Consider the following 18,514-nt stretch of genomic DNA (forward strand, 5'->3'; position numbering starts at 1 on the left):
TAGATATGGGCAATTTCCACCATGTGCCATGTTTTGCCCACACAATAAATTTGGTGGTGCAGCATTTCCTTAAGAGTGACAGGAGCATGCAGGAGATCCTTACGGTGGCCCACAAAATGGAGGACTCTTTTGCCAATCTGCCACCGCCTGCCGAAGACTGGAGCGACATCAAAAACTCCTGAACCTTCCCTACCATCACCTCAAACAAGAGGTTGTGACACGCTGGAACTCCAACCTATATGCTGTAGATGATGGAGGAGCAGCAAAAGGCCATTCAAGCCTACACGGCCACCTACGACATAGGCAGAGGAGCGGGGCTGCACCTGGTCCAGGCGCAGTGGAGGCTGATTTCCATGTTGTACAAGGTTCTACAGCCGTTTGAACTAGCCACACATGAAGTCAGTTCCGACAGTGCCAGCTTGAGTCAGGTAATTCCCCTGATCAGGCTGTTGCAGAAGCAGCTGGAGAAAGTGAAGGAGAAGCTAAAGCGTTGCGATTCCGCATAACATGTCGCTGTTGTGGATGTAGCCCTCCTTACGCTTTGCCAGGATACGAGGGTGGTCGGTCTGTTAAAGTCAGAGGAATACATTCTGGCCACCGTGCTCGATCCTCGGTTTAATGTGTATATTGTGTCTTTGTTTCCGTGGTGCAAAGACCTGCTGGTCAGTTGATTGTCATCTGAAGCGGATCGTGACACGGCAACAGCTTATTTTGTGGGGGTCCAAACAAACCAATCATTTCAGCCACAGTCGTGTGGCAGACCATGTCGCTGAAATGATTGGTTTGTTAAAGTGTGCATGTCCTGGGTGGGAGGGCCCAAGGACAATTCCATCTTGCATCTCTTTTTTGGGGGGGCATTATGTGCTCTTTGAGGCCTAGTTTTTCAAACTACCATCTTGTCTGCCGCTGCAGTGCCACTCCTAGATGGGCCACGTGTTTGTGCCGCCCACTTGTGTCGCTTAGCATAGTCATCCGGCTACCTCGGTGCAACCTTTTGGCCTAAAAACAACATTGTGGGGTGTGAGGTGTTCAGGATAGACTGGAAATGAGTGGAAAATTAATGTTATTGAGGTTAGTAATAGTGTAGGAGCAAACAAAACAAAAAAAACTACGATTTTAGCGATTTTTATGGGTTTTTTTTCAAATACAGATCCAAAACACAAAACACTGAACACTGAAGGGTGGAGTTTTGATACAGATCCAGATCGAAAACACGTTTCACAGAACAACTAACAGTGGCCGGTGTAAATCACTACTTACAGCAGCCTCCAATACTTTAGACTACGGCCAATATCAGCCTCCTGCTCTGTCCGTTTAATTCACCGCTTTCCTGGGGTGGGGGGAAGGATGATTTCCCCACCTCTCACGCACAGCACGCAGTTTGCACACTGCAGAATACACAACATCAGTGCGATCCCCTGTGACTTCCCCTTTCTAATTCAATTGCGCAAGTTGTTCTCATAATTTTATTGACCAATCAGGACACAGCACAGAACCGAACCTGCCCCTTAAACATATGGGCATTAAGGGTTGGATGAGCAACTCCTACACATCCAGTTGCTAGAATTCCTGAGAATACCTGGGAAACATCACTGCTTAACCCTCTCCCACTGGCTCACCCAAACTTGTTAAAATACCAGTCTAGTGCCATGTCTAGGAGTTGGTACTGCCCACTCGCCAAGACATTTGTTACTAAATTATTTGCAGTAAAATAGGAAGCGCCAACGAATTCTTTGCAAATTGACGTGACACAAGGCAGCTGAACGGCAGCGATTATAGAACAGCAGCTATCTCTAAGTGCAATTTACAATCTGCCTTGTGATCGGTTGGGGAATATTTAGATAAAACTGGAGGCGTTCATTGCGTAGAGAAGGAACACTTTCGTTTTAAAACTCGGTTTAAAAAAATAGTCCGGTGAGGCTTAACCTGCACCACAATTACATCCATGCTGTAGTCTGTCTCATACAACATGGAAGGACACATTTTACTATAAAAATAAGCCAAGAGTTTGGTTGTGAACCGCAGACTTGACTATTATCAGGTTAAAGCCCTTTTAGATAAGGTGGAGCAACGCACTGATTCCCCCCCTACAACCGATCCACAATGATCGGTGATCTGTAGAAGGATCATGGGAAATGAAACACGATAAAAATCCCAGATTCCTCGACCCCGGTCAAGATGGGGGGGGGGGGGGGGGGAATCTGGTTTTATAAAGAGGTTTAATATTCCCAATGCCCTGACATCTATGGGGCCATTAGTTGAACTAGTCAATAGTAAGGAGTTGTCACATCTACTTCGGATCCCTACTCTCTATACTGTGGCTGGGCGGCACTACTACTAACTACGGTTACCTTTTTACATTGTTGTAACAACGTTGAAGTCCTCTGCAACACTGTTACCCCTTCCAGCTATAAAAAGGAGCAGAAAATGAAGAAATGTTTGCAAGTCATCTTACTAGGACGTGAAAAAATATGAATTTATATATAAACATTTGAGAGTCCTTTGGATTAGGGGGGAGGGGCTTAGCAAACAGTGATGCCATGGGCGGATCCAGGGGGAGGGGTGATCGAGGTGATCGCCCCCTAGCATTGTGTTCACTAACCTCCACCTTCGATCTCTGTGGGACAGATTTCTCAAGCTTTACAAAGAGTGATAAACAACCAGCCAATCAGCTCCTACCCAACATGTTTTTTATAATACAGTCTGTGACATAGTAGGTAGGCGTAGATTGGCTGGCTGTTTATCACTCTCCGTTTTATCACTTTTTGAAGCTTGGAACACCTGGCACTAGGAATGATAAATCTCCCCCTAAGTTTGGGTACCCAGCATGTTCGGTATGGAGGGAGTCCTCTCCCCCAGCCTCAGTATTATCAGGGGTAATGTGTAAGGTGCTCACGATTCCCCACAGCCCTGGACAGTGGGGGGGGGGGACAGGGCATACGTAAGAAAAGACTAAATGAGCATAGGAAAACCAAAGGTAAGGAGGGCCCTGCTCGTCAGAGCTTACAATCTACTGGGAAAACGGCAGCAGTGGCAAGAGGGGAAAGTGTGGTTTAGGAGGGGAGATTTGGGGGTGAACTAAGCCTTGGAGAGTAATAAAGTGGACAGAGATAAAGATTCAAAGTAGGTTTTAGCTTGGAGAACCTTGTGGGACCTCGAGAGGTAGTGGATGTAATACTAGCTTACAGTATAAGTCAGACTTACCTGTCACAGCGCTAGCCAATGGAGAAGCAGCTTTGACGACATTTGATGACATCACACGGTGCTCTGCAGAATACCTGCGGAGAACAATGAATACATGAAGCGGATACAATGAAAGACATGAGTCATATTTGGAGACTGAAAGGAAATATGATCCATATAATACAAGGTACCACTGATGCCATCAATGCTAATCAGACAGTGACACATGTAATCGGAATTGTCCTCCATTATAACAAAGTATACTGTATATATGAGTAACCATACACCCCCTGTGCCTCGCTGCTCAGCGCCTCTACAGTTATATGAAACAGATTCGGGGAAACACAGGAAATTCATGAAAACAAAAATAAATATTTCCCTGTTACCCAGGTTACGTCCTTCACATGTGCTGTCCGGGGAAATGCCAGCAGTGCAATCTGTGTATAATACATTCAATGACATGGTCTATTATACTCGTATATGGGTTGGATATGAATTATTGGCAGTCAGGGAAGCCAGTCTACTCCTGCAGCTAAATCTAGCCACCCCCCACCCTAACGCTCCTGCAGCTAAACCCTAACATGACCCCCCACAGCCTAACCCTAACTGTCCACTACAACAGCATAACCCTAACCCTCCCGCAGCCTAACTCTATCCACCCCCCACTCCCACAGCCTAACACTAACTGTCCACTACCACAGCATAACCCCAACCCTCCCACAACCTAACTCTAACTATCCCCCACTCCCACAGCCTAACCCTAACTGTCCACTACCACAGCATAACCCTAACCTCCCACAGCCTAACTCTATCCACCCCCCACTCCCACAGCCTAACACTAACTGTCCACTACCACAGCATAACCCCAACCCTCCCACAACCTAACTCTAACTATCCCCCACTCCCACAGCCTAACCCTAACTGTCCACTACCACAGCATAACCCTAACCCTCCCGCAGCCTAACTCTATCCACCCCCCACTCCCACAGCCTAACACTAACTGTCCACTACCACAGCATAACCCCAACCCTCCCACAACCTAACTCTAACTATCCCCCACTCCCACAGCCTAACCCTAACTGTCCACTACCACAGCATAACCCTAACCTCCCACAGCCTAACTCTATCCACCCCCCACTCCCACAGCCTAACACTAACTGTCCACTACCACAGCATAACCCCAACCCTCCCACAACCTAACTCTAACTATCCCCCACTCCCACAGCCTAACCCTAACTGTCCACTACCACAGCATAACCCTAACCTCCCACAGCCTAACTCTAACTATCCCCCACTCCCACAGCCTAACCCTAACCTACCCCTCCCAATGCCTAACTCTAACCTTTCCCTCCCACAGCCTAATCCGATCCTTCCCTCCCACAGCCAAATGGTAACCGTCCCTCCCACAGCCTTACCCTCATCTCACCTACCCTTCCCTACCCCTCCCACAGCCTAACATTAACCTTTCTCTCCCACAGCCTAACTCTAACCTTTCCCTCCCACAGCCTTACACTAACTGTCCACTACAACAGCATAACCCTAAACCTCCCACAGCCTAACTCTAACTATCCCCCACCCCCACTCTATCCATTCCCCACAGCCTAACACTAACTGTCCACTACCACAGCATAACCCTAAACCACCCACCACCTAACTCTATCCATTCCCCACTCCCACAGCCTAACACTAACTGTCCACTACCACGGCATAACCCTAATCCTCCCGCAGCCTAACTCTATCCATCCCCCACCACCAAAGCCTAACACTAACTGTCCACTACCACAGCATTACCCTAAACCTCCCACAGCCTAACTCTATCCATTCCCCACTCCCACAGCCTAACACTAACTGTCCACTACCACAGCATTACCCTAAACCTCCCACAGCCTAACTCTATCCATTCCCCACTCCCACAGCCTAACACCAACTGTCCACTACCACAGCATAACCCTAAACCTCCCACAGCCTAACTCTATCCATTCCCCACTCCCACAGCCTAACACTAACTGTCCACTACCACAGCATAATCCTAAACCTCCCACAGCCTAACTCTATCCATTCCCCACTCCCACAGCCTAACACTAACTTTCCACTACCACAGCATAACCCTAATCCTCCCGCAGCCTAACTCTATCCATTCCCCACTCCCACAGCCTAACACTAACTTTCCACTACCACAGCATAACCCTAATCCTCCCGCAGCCTAACTCTATCCATTCCCCACTCCCACAGCCTAACACTAACTGTCCACTACCACAGCATAATCCTAAACCTCCCACAGCCTAACTCTATCCATTCCCCACTCCCACAGCCTAACACTAACTTTCCACTACCACAGCATAACCCTAATCCTCCCGCAGCCTAACTTTCCATCCCCCACCACCACAGCCTAACACTGACTGTCCACTATGTGGACTGGGAATCTTATATTAATACCTGGGGTGCCAATTATTGAAAATGGGACTCTTCAATAATAATAATATCTGTATACTCTATAATATACGTTTATCATATATATCTGCAAATATATTACATCAGACTTACGACCTAGGCTAGCACAGGTCTGGTTTGCATATCAGTGCTGATATACAGACCACACTGTGCTAGAAGCACTACAGCAGACAGCGACACCCCAGGCAGGGAAGAGGAACTGCATGGGTTATCAAAAATAGCGGGTGCTAGAATGAACACTATACATACATGCAATTCTTATATATATATATATATATATATATATATATATATATATATATATATATATATATATATATATATATATATATATATATATATATATATATATATATATATATATATATATATATGAAATTATGATTCCGAAGTGAATTCAAACTTGGTTTTGCCGCTCTGATCAAAGATATTTTATTTACAGGAAAAACACAAATCATACAGAATAAGTTGTGCACGGTAGTGATATATATGCTAATTATACTTATATTTATACTTCCTTACAAAACATTGAACATTAAACAAATTAACAAATTAGACAATTACTAACACCAATTGAATACTTGCAAGTTCCTTGTTCCATTCCTTAGGTGTGAACATCTCCTTCCTCTCCTGCCCCAATCTTCATTCTGTTCCTCATCCTTCTCTCTCCGTAAGCTCCCCTCTGCTGACTGACTCCTACCCATAAGCTTATTCCTTTTGTCCCATATTTTGCCCATTCAAACTGGCCTATTCCCATTGTGCCCAGTGTGGGAGATAATTCTGGGCTGGCCAGATTCCACAGTGTCATAAAACATGCCCTGCTCATTCTGCCCCAAGGTGGTGAGCATGTAGGGTATTTATGATCTCGACATCATAATATGTAGTGTTTCTTTAATCTTCAGAGACTTCCCCTTGGTTGTGTTGATGTGTCAATGATCTGTTTTGCCTAGGGTATTGGCATGGACAATTATGACCTGTTGGGAGTAGTTTGTTATCATGTTGTCATTGCCTCTGGCCTGCCCTATAACTGGACAGTACAGTAGGTCAGCTGGCTTCTACACTTCTTAAGTTGTGCAGATCTGTGATTGTGATCTGTAACTTTGCATCTAAACATCCCCCTGCACATACCAGGATCTGTTTACATACTATGTGGCCTAACAACCAGATGACCTGTTGACTTTATTCTACCAGGTTCTAATGATTTATTTGCTGTGAATCAGGCATACAGTAGACATATACCTACATAATAATCCTGCAGTAAGACACAAATGTGCATCTATATACAGTACAGACATATTCAGACACTATCCTAATACATTCATATATATTCCTCACTATACACTATACCTATCTATCTACACTATTCTCTAAGGTCAAAATCACCTTTTATCATTAATATGGAAAAAGCAAACAATGGGGCAGATGTATCATAGTGGCGCGATAAGCGCCGCTATGATACTTCCTGCTTCGCCTCAATAGCGAGGCGAAACAGGAAGGGACATCGACAAGATGTATTAACATCTTGTCTGCCGAAGCGGGGGAGCGTTAACTCCCCCCTTCGGCGATGTCCATTTCTGGAGACAGCGTATCAGTTAATACTGATGCACTATCTCCTGTCCCCCGGCCGGCCGCACTGGGCATGCGCGGGATCTCGCTGTTCACGCGAGATCCCCAGCGCAGCCCAGATTTAACAGCAGGGACAGCGCTGTCCCTGCTGTTTAGATAGGGCTTCGCCAGCCTGATGCTGGCGTTCATACATTCGGCCTGCTATCATTTTGATAGCAGCGCCAATATGGACAGGGGCACATAGCGCCCCTGTCCATTACCGCATCCCGGCCGCTTCATACATGGGGGAGAAGCGGTATCAGTGCACATAACGTGCGCTGATACCCCTTCTCCCCCATAACGACACATTATACATCTGCCCCAATATCTCTGATTCTAATTTATATTTTATGCGATCAATTACCTATCTGGCAACAACTACCACAGCATAACCCTAACCCTCCCACAGCTTAACTCCATCCATCCGCCACAGCCTAAAACTAACTGTCCACTACCACAGCATAACCCTCCCGCAGCCTAACTCCATCCATCCCCCACAGCCTAAAACTAACTGTCCACTACCGCAGCATAACCCTAACCCTCCCGCAGCCTAACTCCATCCATCCCCCACAGCCTTACCCTAACTGTCCACTACCGCAGCATAACCCTCCCGCAGCCTAACTCCATCCATCCCCCACAGCCTAAAACTAACTGTCCACTACCACAGCATAACCCTCCCGCAGCCTAACTCTATCCATCCCCACAGCCTAACCCTAACTGTCCACTACCGCAGCATAACCCTAACCTACCCCTCCCAATGCCTAACTCTAACCTTTCCCTCCCACAGCCTAACCTTCCCTCCCACAGTCAAACAGTAACTGTCCCTCCCACAGCCTAACCCTCACCTACCCTTCCCGCAGCCTAACTCTAACTATCCCCCACTCCTACAGCCTAACCCTAACCTACCCCTCCCAATGCCTAACTCTAACCTTTCCCTCCCACAGCCTTAGCCGAACCTTCCCTCCCACAGCCAAACGGTAACCGTCCCTCCCACAGCCTTACCTTCACCTACCCTTCCCACAGCCTTACTCTCACCTACCCTTCCCACAGCCTAACTCTAACCTACCCTTCCCACTGCCTAACTCTAACCTACCCCTCCCATTCCCTCCTAACCACCACGCCAACCACCCTACAGCTTAACCCTAACCCTCCCAACGTCTAATCCACAAAATTCCCCTTCCTGCAGCCTACCCCCCTCCCCTCCCGCAACCTAACCTTAATCTTCCGCAACCTCATTGTCTAACCCAAACTCTCCCCCTAATGCCTAACCCCAACCCCTGTACTTACTCCCTGGGATGTGCTGGGATGCTGACTGTTGCAATACCGACTGACTGGATTCCTACTCTATGGCTGCTATGAGCCTCATATCGTAACATTCATCCACCCCCACCCTAACGCTCCTGCAGCTAAACCCTAACATGACCCCCCACAGCCTAACCCGAACTGTCCACTACAACAGCATAACCCTAACCCTCCCGCAGCCTAACTCTATCCACCCCCCACTCCCACAGCCTAACACTAACTGTCCACTACCACAGCATAACCCTCCCGCAGCCTAACTCTAACTATCCCCACTCCCACAGCCTAACCCTAACCTACCCCTCCCAATGCCTAACTCTAACCTTTCCCTCCCACAGCCTAAGCCGAACCTTCCCTCCCACAGCCAAACGGTAACCGTCCCTCCCACAGCCTTACCCTCACCTACCCTTCCCACTGCCTAACTCTAACCTACCCCTCCCACTACCTAACTCTAACCTACTCCTCCCATTGCCTCCTAACCACCACGCCAACCCCTCTACAGCTTAACCCTAACCCTCCCAACGTCTAATCCTAAATTCCCCTTCCTGCAGCCTACCCCCCCCCCCCTCCCGCAACCTAACCTTAATCTTCCGCAACCTCATTGTCTAACCCAAACTCTCCCCCTAATGCCTAACCCCAACCCCTGTACTTACTCCCTGGGAAGTGCTGGGATGTGTTGGGATGTGTTGGGATGCTGACTGTTGCAATACCGACTGACTGGATTCCTACTCTATGGCTGCTATGAGCCTCATATTGTAACATTCATCCAAGCTACCAAAATATGGACAAGGACAAGAGGATGCTGTAACTGAGTGTGAAGGCCGAACTCTGCTAAAAATAATCACTTGTGCATCTACGGGGAGGGCGGCACCAATAGTCTGTACAAGCTCTGACCCACAGGTCTCATTATTATCCGTTCTATTTAACCCTGAAAACCATTAGCCAGAGACATTGTACATGGAGATTACATGTATGATGCCCGGTCACCACATGTCTCAGACCTCCTCGAGAGCATAAAACTGATAGTCTGGAAGAAGTAAACAATCAGTACTAACCTTTTATTATAAAGGATATATGGACACATCTGATGGGGTTCATCCTTGACATGGTGGCTGGGCTCTCCATTACAGTCACGGCCTACCCCAGTGCCTGACCTCCCCATTACAGTCTTGGCCTACCCCGGTGCCTGACCTCCCCATTACAGTCACGGCCTACCCCAGTGCCTGACCTCCCCATTACAGTCACGGCCTACCCCGATGCCTGATCTCCCCATTACAGTCACAGCCTACCCCGGTGCCTGATCTCCCAATTACAGTCACAGCCTACCCTGGTGCCTGACCTCCCCATTACAGTCACAGCCTATCCCAGTGCCTGACCTCCCCATTACAGTCACGGCCTATTCTGGTGCCTGATCTCCCCATTACAGTCACGGCCTACCCCGGTGCCTGACCTCCCCATTACAGTCACGGCCTACCCCGGTGCCTGACCTCCCCATTACAGTCACAGCCTATTCTGGTGCCTGACCTCCCCATTACAGTCACGGCCTACCCCGGTGCCTGACCTCCCCATTACAGTCACGGCCTACCCCGGTGCCTGATCTCCCCATTACAGTCACGGCCTACCCCAGTGCCTGACCTCCCCATTACAGTCACGGCCTACCCCAGTGCCTGACCTCCCCATTACAGTCACGGCCTACCCCGGTGCCTGACCTCCCCATTACAGTCACGGCCTACCCCGGTGCCTGACCTCCCCATTACAGTCACGGCCTACCCCGGTGCCTGACCTCCCCATTACAGTCACGGCCTACCCCGGTGCCTGACCTCCCCATTACAGTCACGGCCTACCCCGGTGCCTGACCTCCCCATTACAGTCACAGCCTACCCCGGTGCCTGATCTCCCCATTACAGTCACGGCCTACCCCAGTGCCTGACCTCCCCATTACAGTCACGGCCTACCCCAGTGCCTGACCTCCCCATTACAGTCACAGCCTATTCTGGTGCCTGATCTCCCCATTACAGTCACGGCCTACCCCAGTGCCTGACCTCCCCATTACAGTCACGGCCTATTCTGGTGCCTGATCTCCCCATTACAGTCACGGCCTACCCCAGTGCCTGATCTCCCCATTACAGTCACAGCCTACCCCGGTGCCTGATCTCCCCATTACAGTCACAGCCTACCTCAGTGCCTGACCTCCCCATTACAGTCACGGCCTACCCCGGTGCCTGACCTCCCCATTACAGTCACAGCCTACCCCGGTGCCTGATCTCCCCATAACAGTCACAGCCTACCCCGGTGCCTGATCTCCCCATTACAGTCACAGCCTACCCAGGTGCCTGATCTCCCCATTACAGTCACGGCCTACCCCGGTGCCTGATCTCCCCATTACAGTCACAGCCTACCCCGGTGCCTGACCTCCCCATTACAGTCACGGCCTATTCTGGTGCCTGACCTCCCCATTACAGTCACGGCCTACCCCAGTGCCTGACCTCCCCATTACAGTCACGGCCTATTCTGGTGCCTGACCTCCCCATTACAGTCACAGCCAACCCTGGTGCCTGACCTCCCCATTACAGTCACAGCCTACCCCGGTGCCTGATCTCCCCATTACAGTCACAGCCTATTCTGGTGCCTGATGTCCCCATTACAGTCACGGCCTAACCTGGTGCTTGATCTCCCCATTACAGTCACGGCCTACCCCGGTGCCTGATCTCCCCATTACAGTCACGGCCTAACCTGGTGCATGAACTTACCATTACAGTCACGGCCTACCCCGGTGCCTGATCTCCCCATTACAGTCACGGCCTACCCCGGTGCCTGATCTCCCCATTACAGTCACGGCCTACCCCAGTGCCTGATCTCCCCATTACAGTCACAGCCTATTCTGGTGCCTGACCTCCCCATTACAGTCACAGCCTACCCCGGTGCCTGATCTCCCCATTACAGTCACATCCTACCCCGGTGCCTGATCTCCCCATTACAGTCACATCCTACCCCGGTGCCTGATCTCCCCATTATAGTCACGGCCTACCCCGGTGCCTGATCTTCCCATTACAGTCACGGCCTACCCCGGTGCCTGACCTCCCCATTACAGTCACGGTCTAACCTGGTGCTTGATCTCCCCATTACAGTCACGGCCTACCCCGATGCCTGATCTCCCCATTACAGTCACAGCCTACTCTGGTGCCTGATGTCCCCATTACAGTCACGGCCTACCCCGGTGCCTGATCTCCCCATTACAGTCACAGCCTATTCTGGTGCCTGACCTCCCCATTAGAGTCACAGCCTACCCCGGTGCCTGATCTCCCCATTACAGTCACATCCTACCCCGGTGCCTGATCTCCCCATTACAGTCACATCCTACCCCGGTGCCTGATCTCCCCATTATAGTCACGGCCTACCCCGGTGCCTGATCTTCCCATTACAGTCACGGCCTACCCCGGTGCCTGACCTCCCCATTACAGTCACGGTCTACCCCGGTGCCTGATCTCCCCATTACAGTCACGGCCTACTCTGGTGCCTGATGTCCCCATTACAGTCACGGCCTACCCCGGTGCCTGATCTCCCCATTACAGTCACGGCCTACCCCGATGCCTGATCTCCCCATTACAGTCACGGCCTACCCCGGTGCCTGATCTCCCCATTACAGTCACGGCCTACCCCGGTGCCTGATCTCCCCATTACAGTCACAGCCTACCCCGGTGCCTGATCTCCCCATAACAGTCACAGCCTACCCCGGCGCCTGATCTCCCCATTACAGTCACAGCCTACCCCGGCGCCTGATCTCCCCATTACAGTCACCGCCTACCCCGGTGCCTGACCTCCCCATTACAGTCACATCCTACCCCGGTGCCTGATCTCCCCATTACAGTCACAGCCTACCCCGGTGCCTGATCTCCCCATTACAGTCACAGCCTACCCTGGTGCATGACCTCCCCATTACAGTCACAGCCTACCCCGGTGCCTGATCTCCCCATTACAGTCACAGCCTACCCCGGTGCCTGATCTCCCCATTACAGTCACATCCTACCCCAGTGCCTGATCTCCCCATTACAGTCACATCCTACCCCAGTGCCTGACCTCCCCATTACAGTCACAGCCTATCCCAGTGCCTGACCTCCCCATTACAGTCACATCCTACCCCAGTGCCTGACCTCCCCATTACAGTCACAGCCTATCCCAGTGCCTGACCTCCCCATTACAGTCACGGCCTACCCTGGTGCCTGACCTCCCCATTACAGTCACAGCCTACCCCGGTGCCTGACCTCCCCATTACAGTCACAGCCTACCCCAGTGCCTGACCTCCCCATTACAGTCACGGCCTACCCCAGTGCCTGACCTCCCCATTACAGTCACAGCCTACCCTGGAGCCTGATCTCCCCATTACAGTCACAGCCTACCCCGGTGCCTGATCTCCCCATTACAGTCACAGCCTACCCCGGTGCCTGACCTCCCCATTACAGTCACAGCCTACCCTTATGCCACTGTACCATTCACTTCAGATTTTCATCCATTAAATCTCTAGTGTGCACTGCACTTTGTTTCATGTAAACACGGTGGCTTCTCACCCAAGTGCATCATGCCACCCCAATCCAAAATATAAAAGCCTGTGCCCATCACATACCATCCAGTGTCAACAGCCTCTTATGTAACAGCACTGTGCTACTTTGAGACACAGAATCTGGGATTCCCCTTCTATAGCGGATGCTTACTCAGGTCATGCACCAGTAAACAAAACAGACTGCCTAGGCTGTGCCAAGAATCGGACCAATCCCAGGACTCCTCAGCGCCTCCACAGGAAACGGTGCTCGGAACAGTTCTCCCGTTGCAACTGAAGAGAGCGTGCTCTGTATTGCCTGGGTCTCTGAGCATACTGGGGGCATTCGTTAGAGAGCCCCAGGATGCCAACCACATTTCTGAAGCAGAAGCAAATAAACAAGGGTTTCGCCATATACAGGATGTACCGTGTCCCTACAACGTTGCCCAACTACTGACGCCACAGAACAGGTGTTGCCCCTCGCAGTGTTCTGCAGGCGGGATATTATCGCTGTGCGTGTTACACTGTGTCCTTACCACTCTGTCTGTCTGATCTTACCCAGCCTGTGTTTGTATCTCGATTGCTAAAAGCGATGGAATATAATAATGACAATATCCAGCCCACAACCTGTCTGGTTCCAGTCATTAATTTATTTTTTAACCACCCGGACAAAGTTCTCCTTTTTTTCCCCTCATATTTGTCCTCATCACTGATCTCTTTGTCTCCTCTCAGTTTCACCAGTGATCCCCCCCCCCCCCCCACCCACACACTCTGCCATCGACGGCAGAGCCCTTTTTTCATCACCCCCCCCCCCCCCCCTTCCCCTTCTCCCTCCTGACTGTCGCAGCTGCTGACGTCTTTCCCAGGCCAGATCATCAACCTATTTACTTCCCCGCGACCACAAAGGATGCCAGGCATCCAGACAAGTGTCCGTCATACAGCGTCTGACAGGCTGGCTGGGGCCTTTGTATTGGTTCACAGAGTGTATGGCAGCAAGCGTGACAGGGCCGCCCAGAAACCAGTGATATGGGAATAGGATTTAGGGGGTCATTCTGGTTGATTCGCAAAGCTGCAAATTCGCAGTCTTGCGAGTCCACCATACCCCGCCCATGGTCGCCGAATGATGTGGAACGTGCTCGCATATCTAAGTGATTCTCAGGTCACTTGTGTGCACCCTCAGGAGGAAGTAGGAGGGCAGATGACATCCGGAGATGTCAGCTGCCCGCCCCCGGCACAGATGTCGCGGCCCGATTACCATGGGAATGGCCAGCGTTTAGATGGGAACGCCCAAGAAGCGCTGGGCGTTCCCATGGGTGCGACTGTCCACCGCCTCCCCCATGCCCTCCAGCCGCAGTCTGTTCACCCTGGCCACACGTGCCCGGCGTATTCACATGCGCAGAAATGACCCTGCGCATATGCCCACCATCGATTCCTTGTGCCAATGTGCTGATCCAGAATAACCCCCATACCCAATTGGTAATCCGCACAGGGAAGAACAAAGAGGCTGATGAATCCCTCTCTCTCACATCGGGCCTGATTCAGACCTGATCACATAACCAGTGATCAGTTTAGTCTCCGCCCCGCTACGTTGAAACCCCACCCCTGCGAATTAATGTGATCACTGTGTACAGCGGCACATACTGTAGCACCCGAGTGAAAATGTCCAAAACTCATCGTAACCATCTCACCATCGAACGATAGATAAAATGGTCACAACTCAGGACATTTTTTGTTACTATCAAAAACCAGTAGTTTCCACCCTGACGCCCACTCCCTGTCAATCACCAGCAAACAGAAATAGTTGCAGGATGTCATTGCAGCACGGCCTCTCGCATGCGTACCGGGAACCGCATGCATGCGCAGTGTATCGATAATCGGCTGCGAATGTGCAGCCTCTAAATCAGACCCATCGCTCGCTTTTCTAATACCCATCCAGAGCCATGTTGCCCATAGCAACGGGTATAATCTAGAGGGAGGTTGTCTACTCGGCGGAGCCTTTTGGGGGGGAGGAAAGGCTATGCATAAAGTAATTGCACTACGAGGGGCAGATATGGCTTTTCGGACCAGGTTGGGATCATTTGGTCTACAGTGTGATGGTCGACAGTCATTAGGTCAACATTGGTCGAGGTTGACATTGGAAAAGGTCGACATGGTTCTAGGTCGAAAGGTCATTAGTTTGACATGTCGTTAGTTCGACATATCGTTAGTTCGACAGTGTCTAGGTCAACAGTCAAAAGGCCGACATGGGGTTTTTCACTGTTTTTGAGCCGACAGGCGGTATTTAATCCCCTACCATCCACTAGGGCATGGTGGGAGAATAAAATAGTGTGCCGAACGTAGCGAGGCGCCGTGCCCGACGCACTGCGAACGCAGCGCAGTTTGACAATGTATAGGTCGACAGTCATAAGGTCAACATGGGGTTTTTCACTGTTTTTTTACCTGAATGTCAACACAGTGGACATGGACACTGCATCGCATCCCCTTGCATCGCTCGCTGCGCTCACAATGTGTCGGGCACGGTGCATCGCTACGATCAGCACACTATTTTATTCTCCCACCACGCCCTAGTGGATGGTAGGGCATGAAATACCGCCTGTCGGCACATGTCAGCTAAAAAAATAGTGAAAAACCCCATGTCAACCTTTTCACTGTCAACCTAGACACTATCGAACTAATGACCTGTCGAACTAACGACCTGTCAAACTAATTACATTTCGACCTAGAACCATGTCGACATGTTTCCATGTCGACCATCATGCTGTAGACCAAATGACCGCATCCCTTTCGGACCTACCTAGTTCTCTGGTACTGTCATGCCTTCTAGTTTTATCCTTAGGAGCAAGGATTATCCCTATTTTATCCCTATGAAACCCTTATAATTATGCAAATAGTTTAGGGAATAATGACCTGTTTCGGGGGTTCACCTCTGTTTGCACGTACCCTTTTATCAAGCCAAATGCACCTTTAAAAATGGCAGCAAAGTTTCTACAGACCAACTTCATACTTAAGGGCAGATTTATCAACAAGTGGTATTCCTGTTATCACTGGTTACTAACGGTAACTGATGCTCCGGCCAATTAGCTTCTGTCATTTTTCCAACACATGACCGTTAAGAGCGGATTGGCTGAAGCACCATTTATCATTCGTAAGAAGTGATAACAAAAATATCACCTGTTGATAAATCTGCGCCTTATTTGATTTACTGCTCCCCACTATTATTCCGAGGTTTATTACTAAAACGATTAGTAATATACATCATTTAAATGTACTCACGTTATGTACGCACACACACACAAAAGCCATATTAAGGCGCTGTTCATCCTTTAGGATAGGCTAAGGTGAGATGGGAGACTCTACAGCGGTGGTGACACCACGGGACATGACAAGGACCTACACATAAACCACGTCAGGCCACAGCGCAAATGACACAAGGTTCAACCTAAACGCTCGGTACATTATAGCGGATTCTATCGGCAGCGCACGTACACACTAACACGTTTCGCGAGCCCTAAAACAGACCTCGCTGTAAGTGATCTGCTCTCTGACAGGTCCCTGTGCCCACGTCTGGTGACAGATGCAGCAGCGACGGGCTTGCAGGAGCGAACAACAATACGTCTCAGCGCTTCCTGGGAGGCCGCCGGTAATTGCTGCTACAGTCATTTAGGATTTTTTTTCCACTGCGCTCTATGTACACGGAAAAAGGTGAGAAGCGGAAGGAATTAATAGATCTCTGATCCCTATGGCAATACTGGCTCCGTGCAAACACACTACAGTGCAATGGAAGTCGCACCAGGTTCACAGCGTGTGTCTGCTGAAACCCTCAGGGTATAAAACGCTCGACTCACAACAGCCATAGAAAGGCATCTGTTGTGTTAGCGGGATACACTCTCTAGTCAGGCAGGACTTGGCATGTTGCAGGCCCAGCGCCACCGCGAAACGTCGGCAGTGAATGTGCGCATGCTATACAGTATATACCACTCTGTGAGAACCTGACGCGTGCTGCCTCCTTCTTACCCAAAGGGCTTTCCAGCTCTACAGAGCGGAGGACTGTGGTGTGCGTGTATATATATCATACATACACACACACACAAACACGTATGTATATACACAGCATATAGTATGGTATGATGACAGAAAACGTGTACTAGGACACATTGGGCAGTATTCAATTGTTTTTACCCACCATTTCAGCTTGTTATTACCAGTGGATGATGAGCTGAATTGTGTGAATGTGTAGCTAAACCTGACCATAATGAGTACGATATGTGCAAAACCATAGATCAATTGAATACCACCCTACGATCTTGTGTCTTGAATACCACCCTACGATCTCTAGATGGGAGATCACGCGCAATATAACAATTGAATACCACCCATTGAATAACATAACCGTGCATTATTTCCCAACGAGCGCACACTTTCCAGCATAACAGTACACTTTCACATGTCGCTGACAGCAGCAATATCTGCCTCACTGACAGCAGCAATATCTGCCTCACTTACAGTAGCACATCCCCGCCTCACTGACAGAAGCACATCCCCGCCTCACTGACAGCAGCACATCCCCGCCTCACTGACAGAAGCACATCCCCGCCTCACTTACAGCAGCACATCCCCGCCTCACTGACAGCAGCACATCCCCGCCTCACTGACAGCAGCACATCCCCGCCTCACTGACAGCAGCACATCCCCGCCTCACTGACAGCAGCACATCCCCGCCTCACTGACAGCAGCACATCCCCGCCTCACTGACAGCAGCACATCCCTGCCTCACGGACAGCAGCACATCCCTGCCTCACGGACAGCAGCACATCCCTGCTTCGCTGACAGCAGCACATCCCTGCCTCACTGACAGCAGCACATCCCTGCCTCACAGACAGCAGCACATCCCTGCCTCACAGACAGCAGCACATCCCTGCCTCACTGACAGCAGCACATCCCTGCCTCACAGACAGCAGCACATGCCTGCCTCACTGACAGCAGCACATACCTGCCTCACTGACAGCAGCACATACCTGCCTCACTGACAGCAGCACATACCTGCCTCACTGACTCCTCACTGACAGCGGCACATCCCTGCCTCACTGACAGCAGCACACCCCTGCCTCACTGACAGCAGCACACCCCTGCCTCACAGACAGCAGCACATCCCTGCCTCACAGACAGCAGCACATCTCTGCCTCACTGACAGCAGCACATCCCTGCCTCACAGACAGCAGCACATGCCTGCCTCACTGACAGCAGCACATACCTGCCTCACTGATAGCAGCACATACCTGCCTCACTGACTCCTCACTGACAGCGGCACATCCCTGCCTCACTGACAGCAGCACACCCCTGCCTCACTGACAGCAGCACACCCCTGCCTCACTGACAGCAGCACACCCCTGCCTCACTGACAGCAGCACACCCCTGCCTCACTGACAGCAGCACATTCTCGCC

General features: G+C 50.5%; 1 protein-coding gene across 4 annotated transcripts in view; it reads right to left on the bottom strand.

Moving 5' to 3' along the window:
• AGPAT1 (1-acylglycerol-3-phosphate O-acyltransferase 1) overlaps positions 1-18,514 on the bottom strand; it is a 48,263-nt gene that overhangs the window by 24,130 nt on the left and 5,619 nt on the right. For 2 of the 4 annotated variants that reach the window (XM_083160135.1, XM_083160136.1), the window contains one exon: positions 3,205-3,278. In XM_083160135.1, coding sequence (XP_083016261.1) covers positions 3,205-3,256 — 52 coding nt within the window. In that variant the 5' untranslated portion in view covers positions 3,257-3,278. Of the gene's footprint in view, positions 1-2,351; positions 2,409-3,204; positions 3,279-6,202; positions 6,268-18,514 lie in introns of those variants that run through there. The other 2 variants (XM_083160137.1, XM_083160133.1) reach the window with 2 other exon arrangements.

Source organism: Crinia signifera, chromosome 9, assembly GCF_055691185.1.
Source record: "Crinia signifera chromosome 9, ASM5569118v1, whole genome shotgun sequence".
Taxonomy (NCBI): Eukaryota; Metazoa; Chordata; class Amphibia; order Anura; family Myobatrachidae; genus Crinia; species Crinia signifera.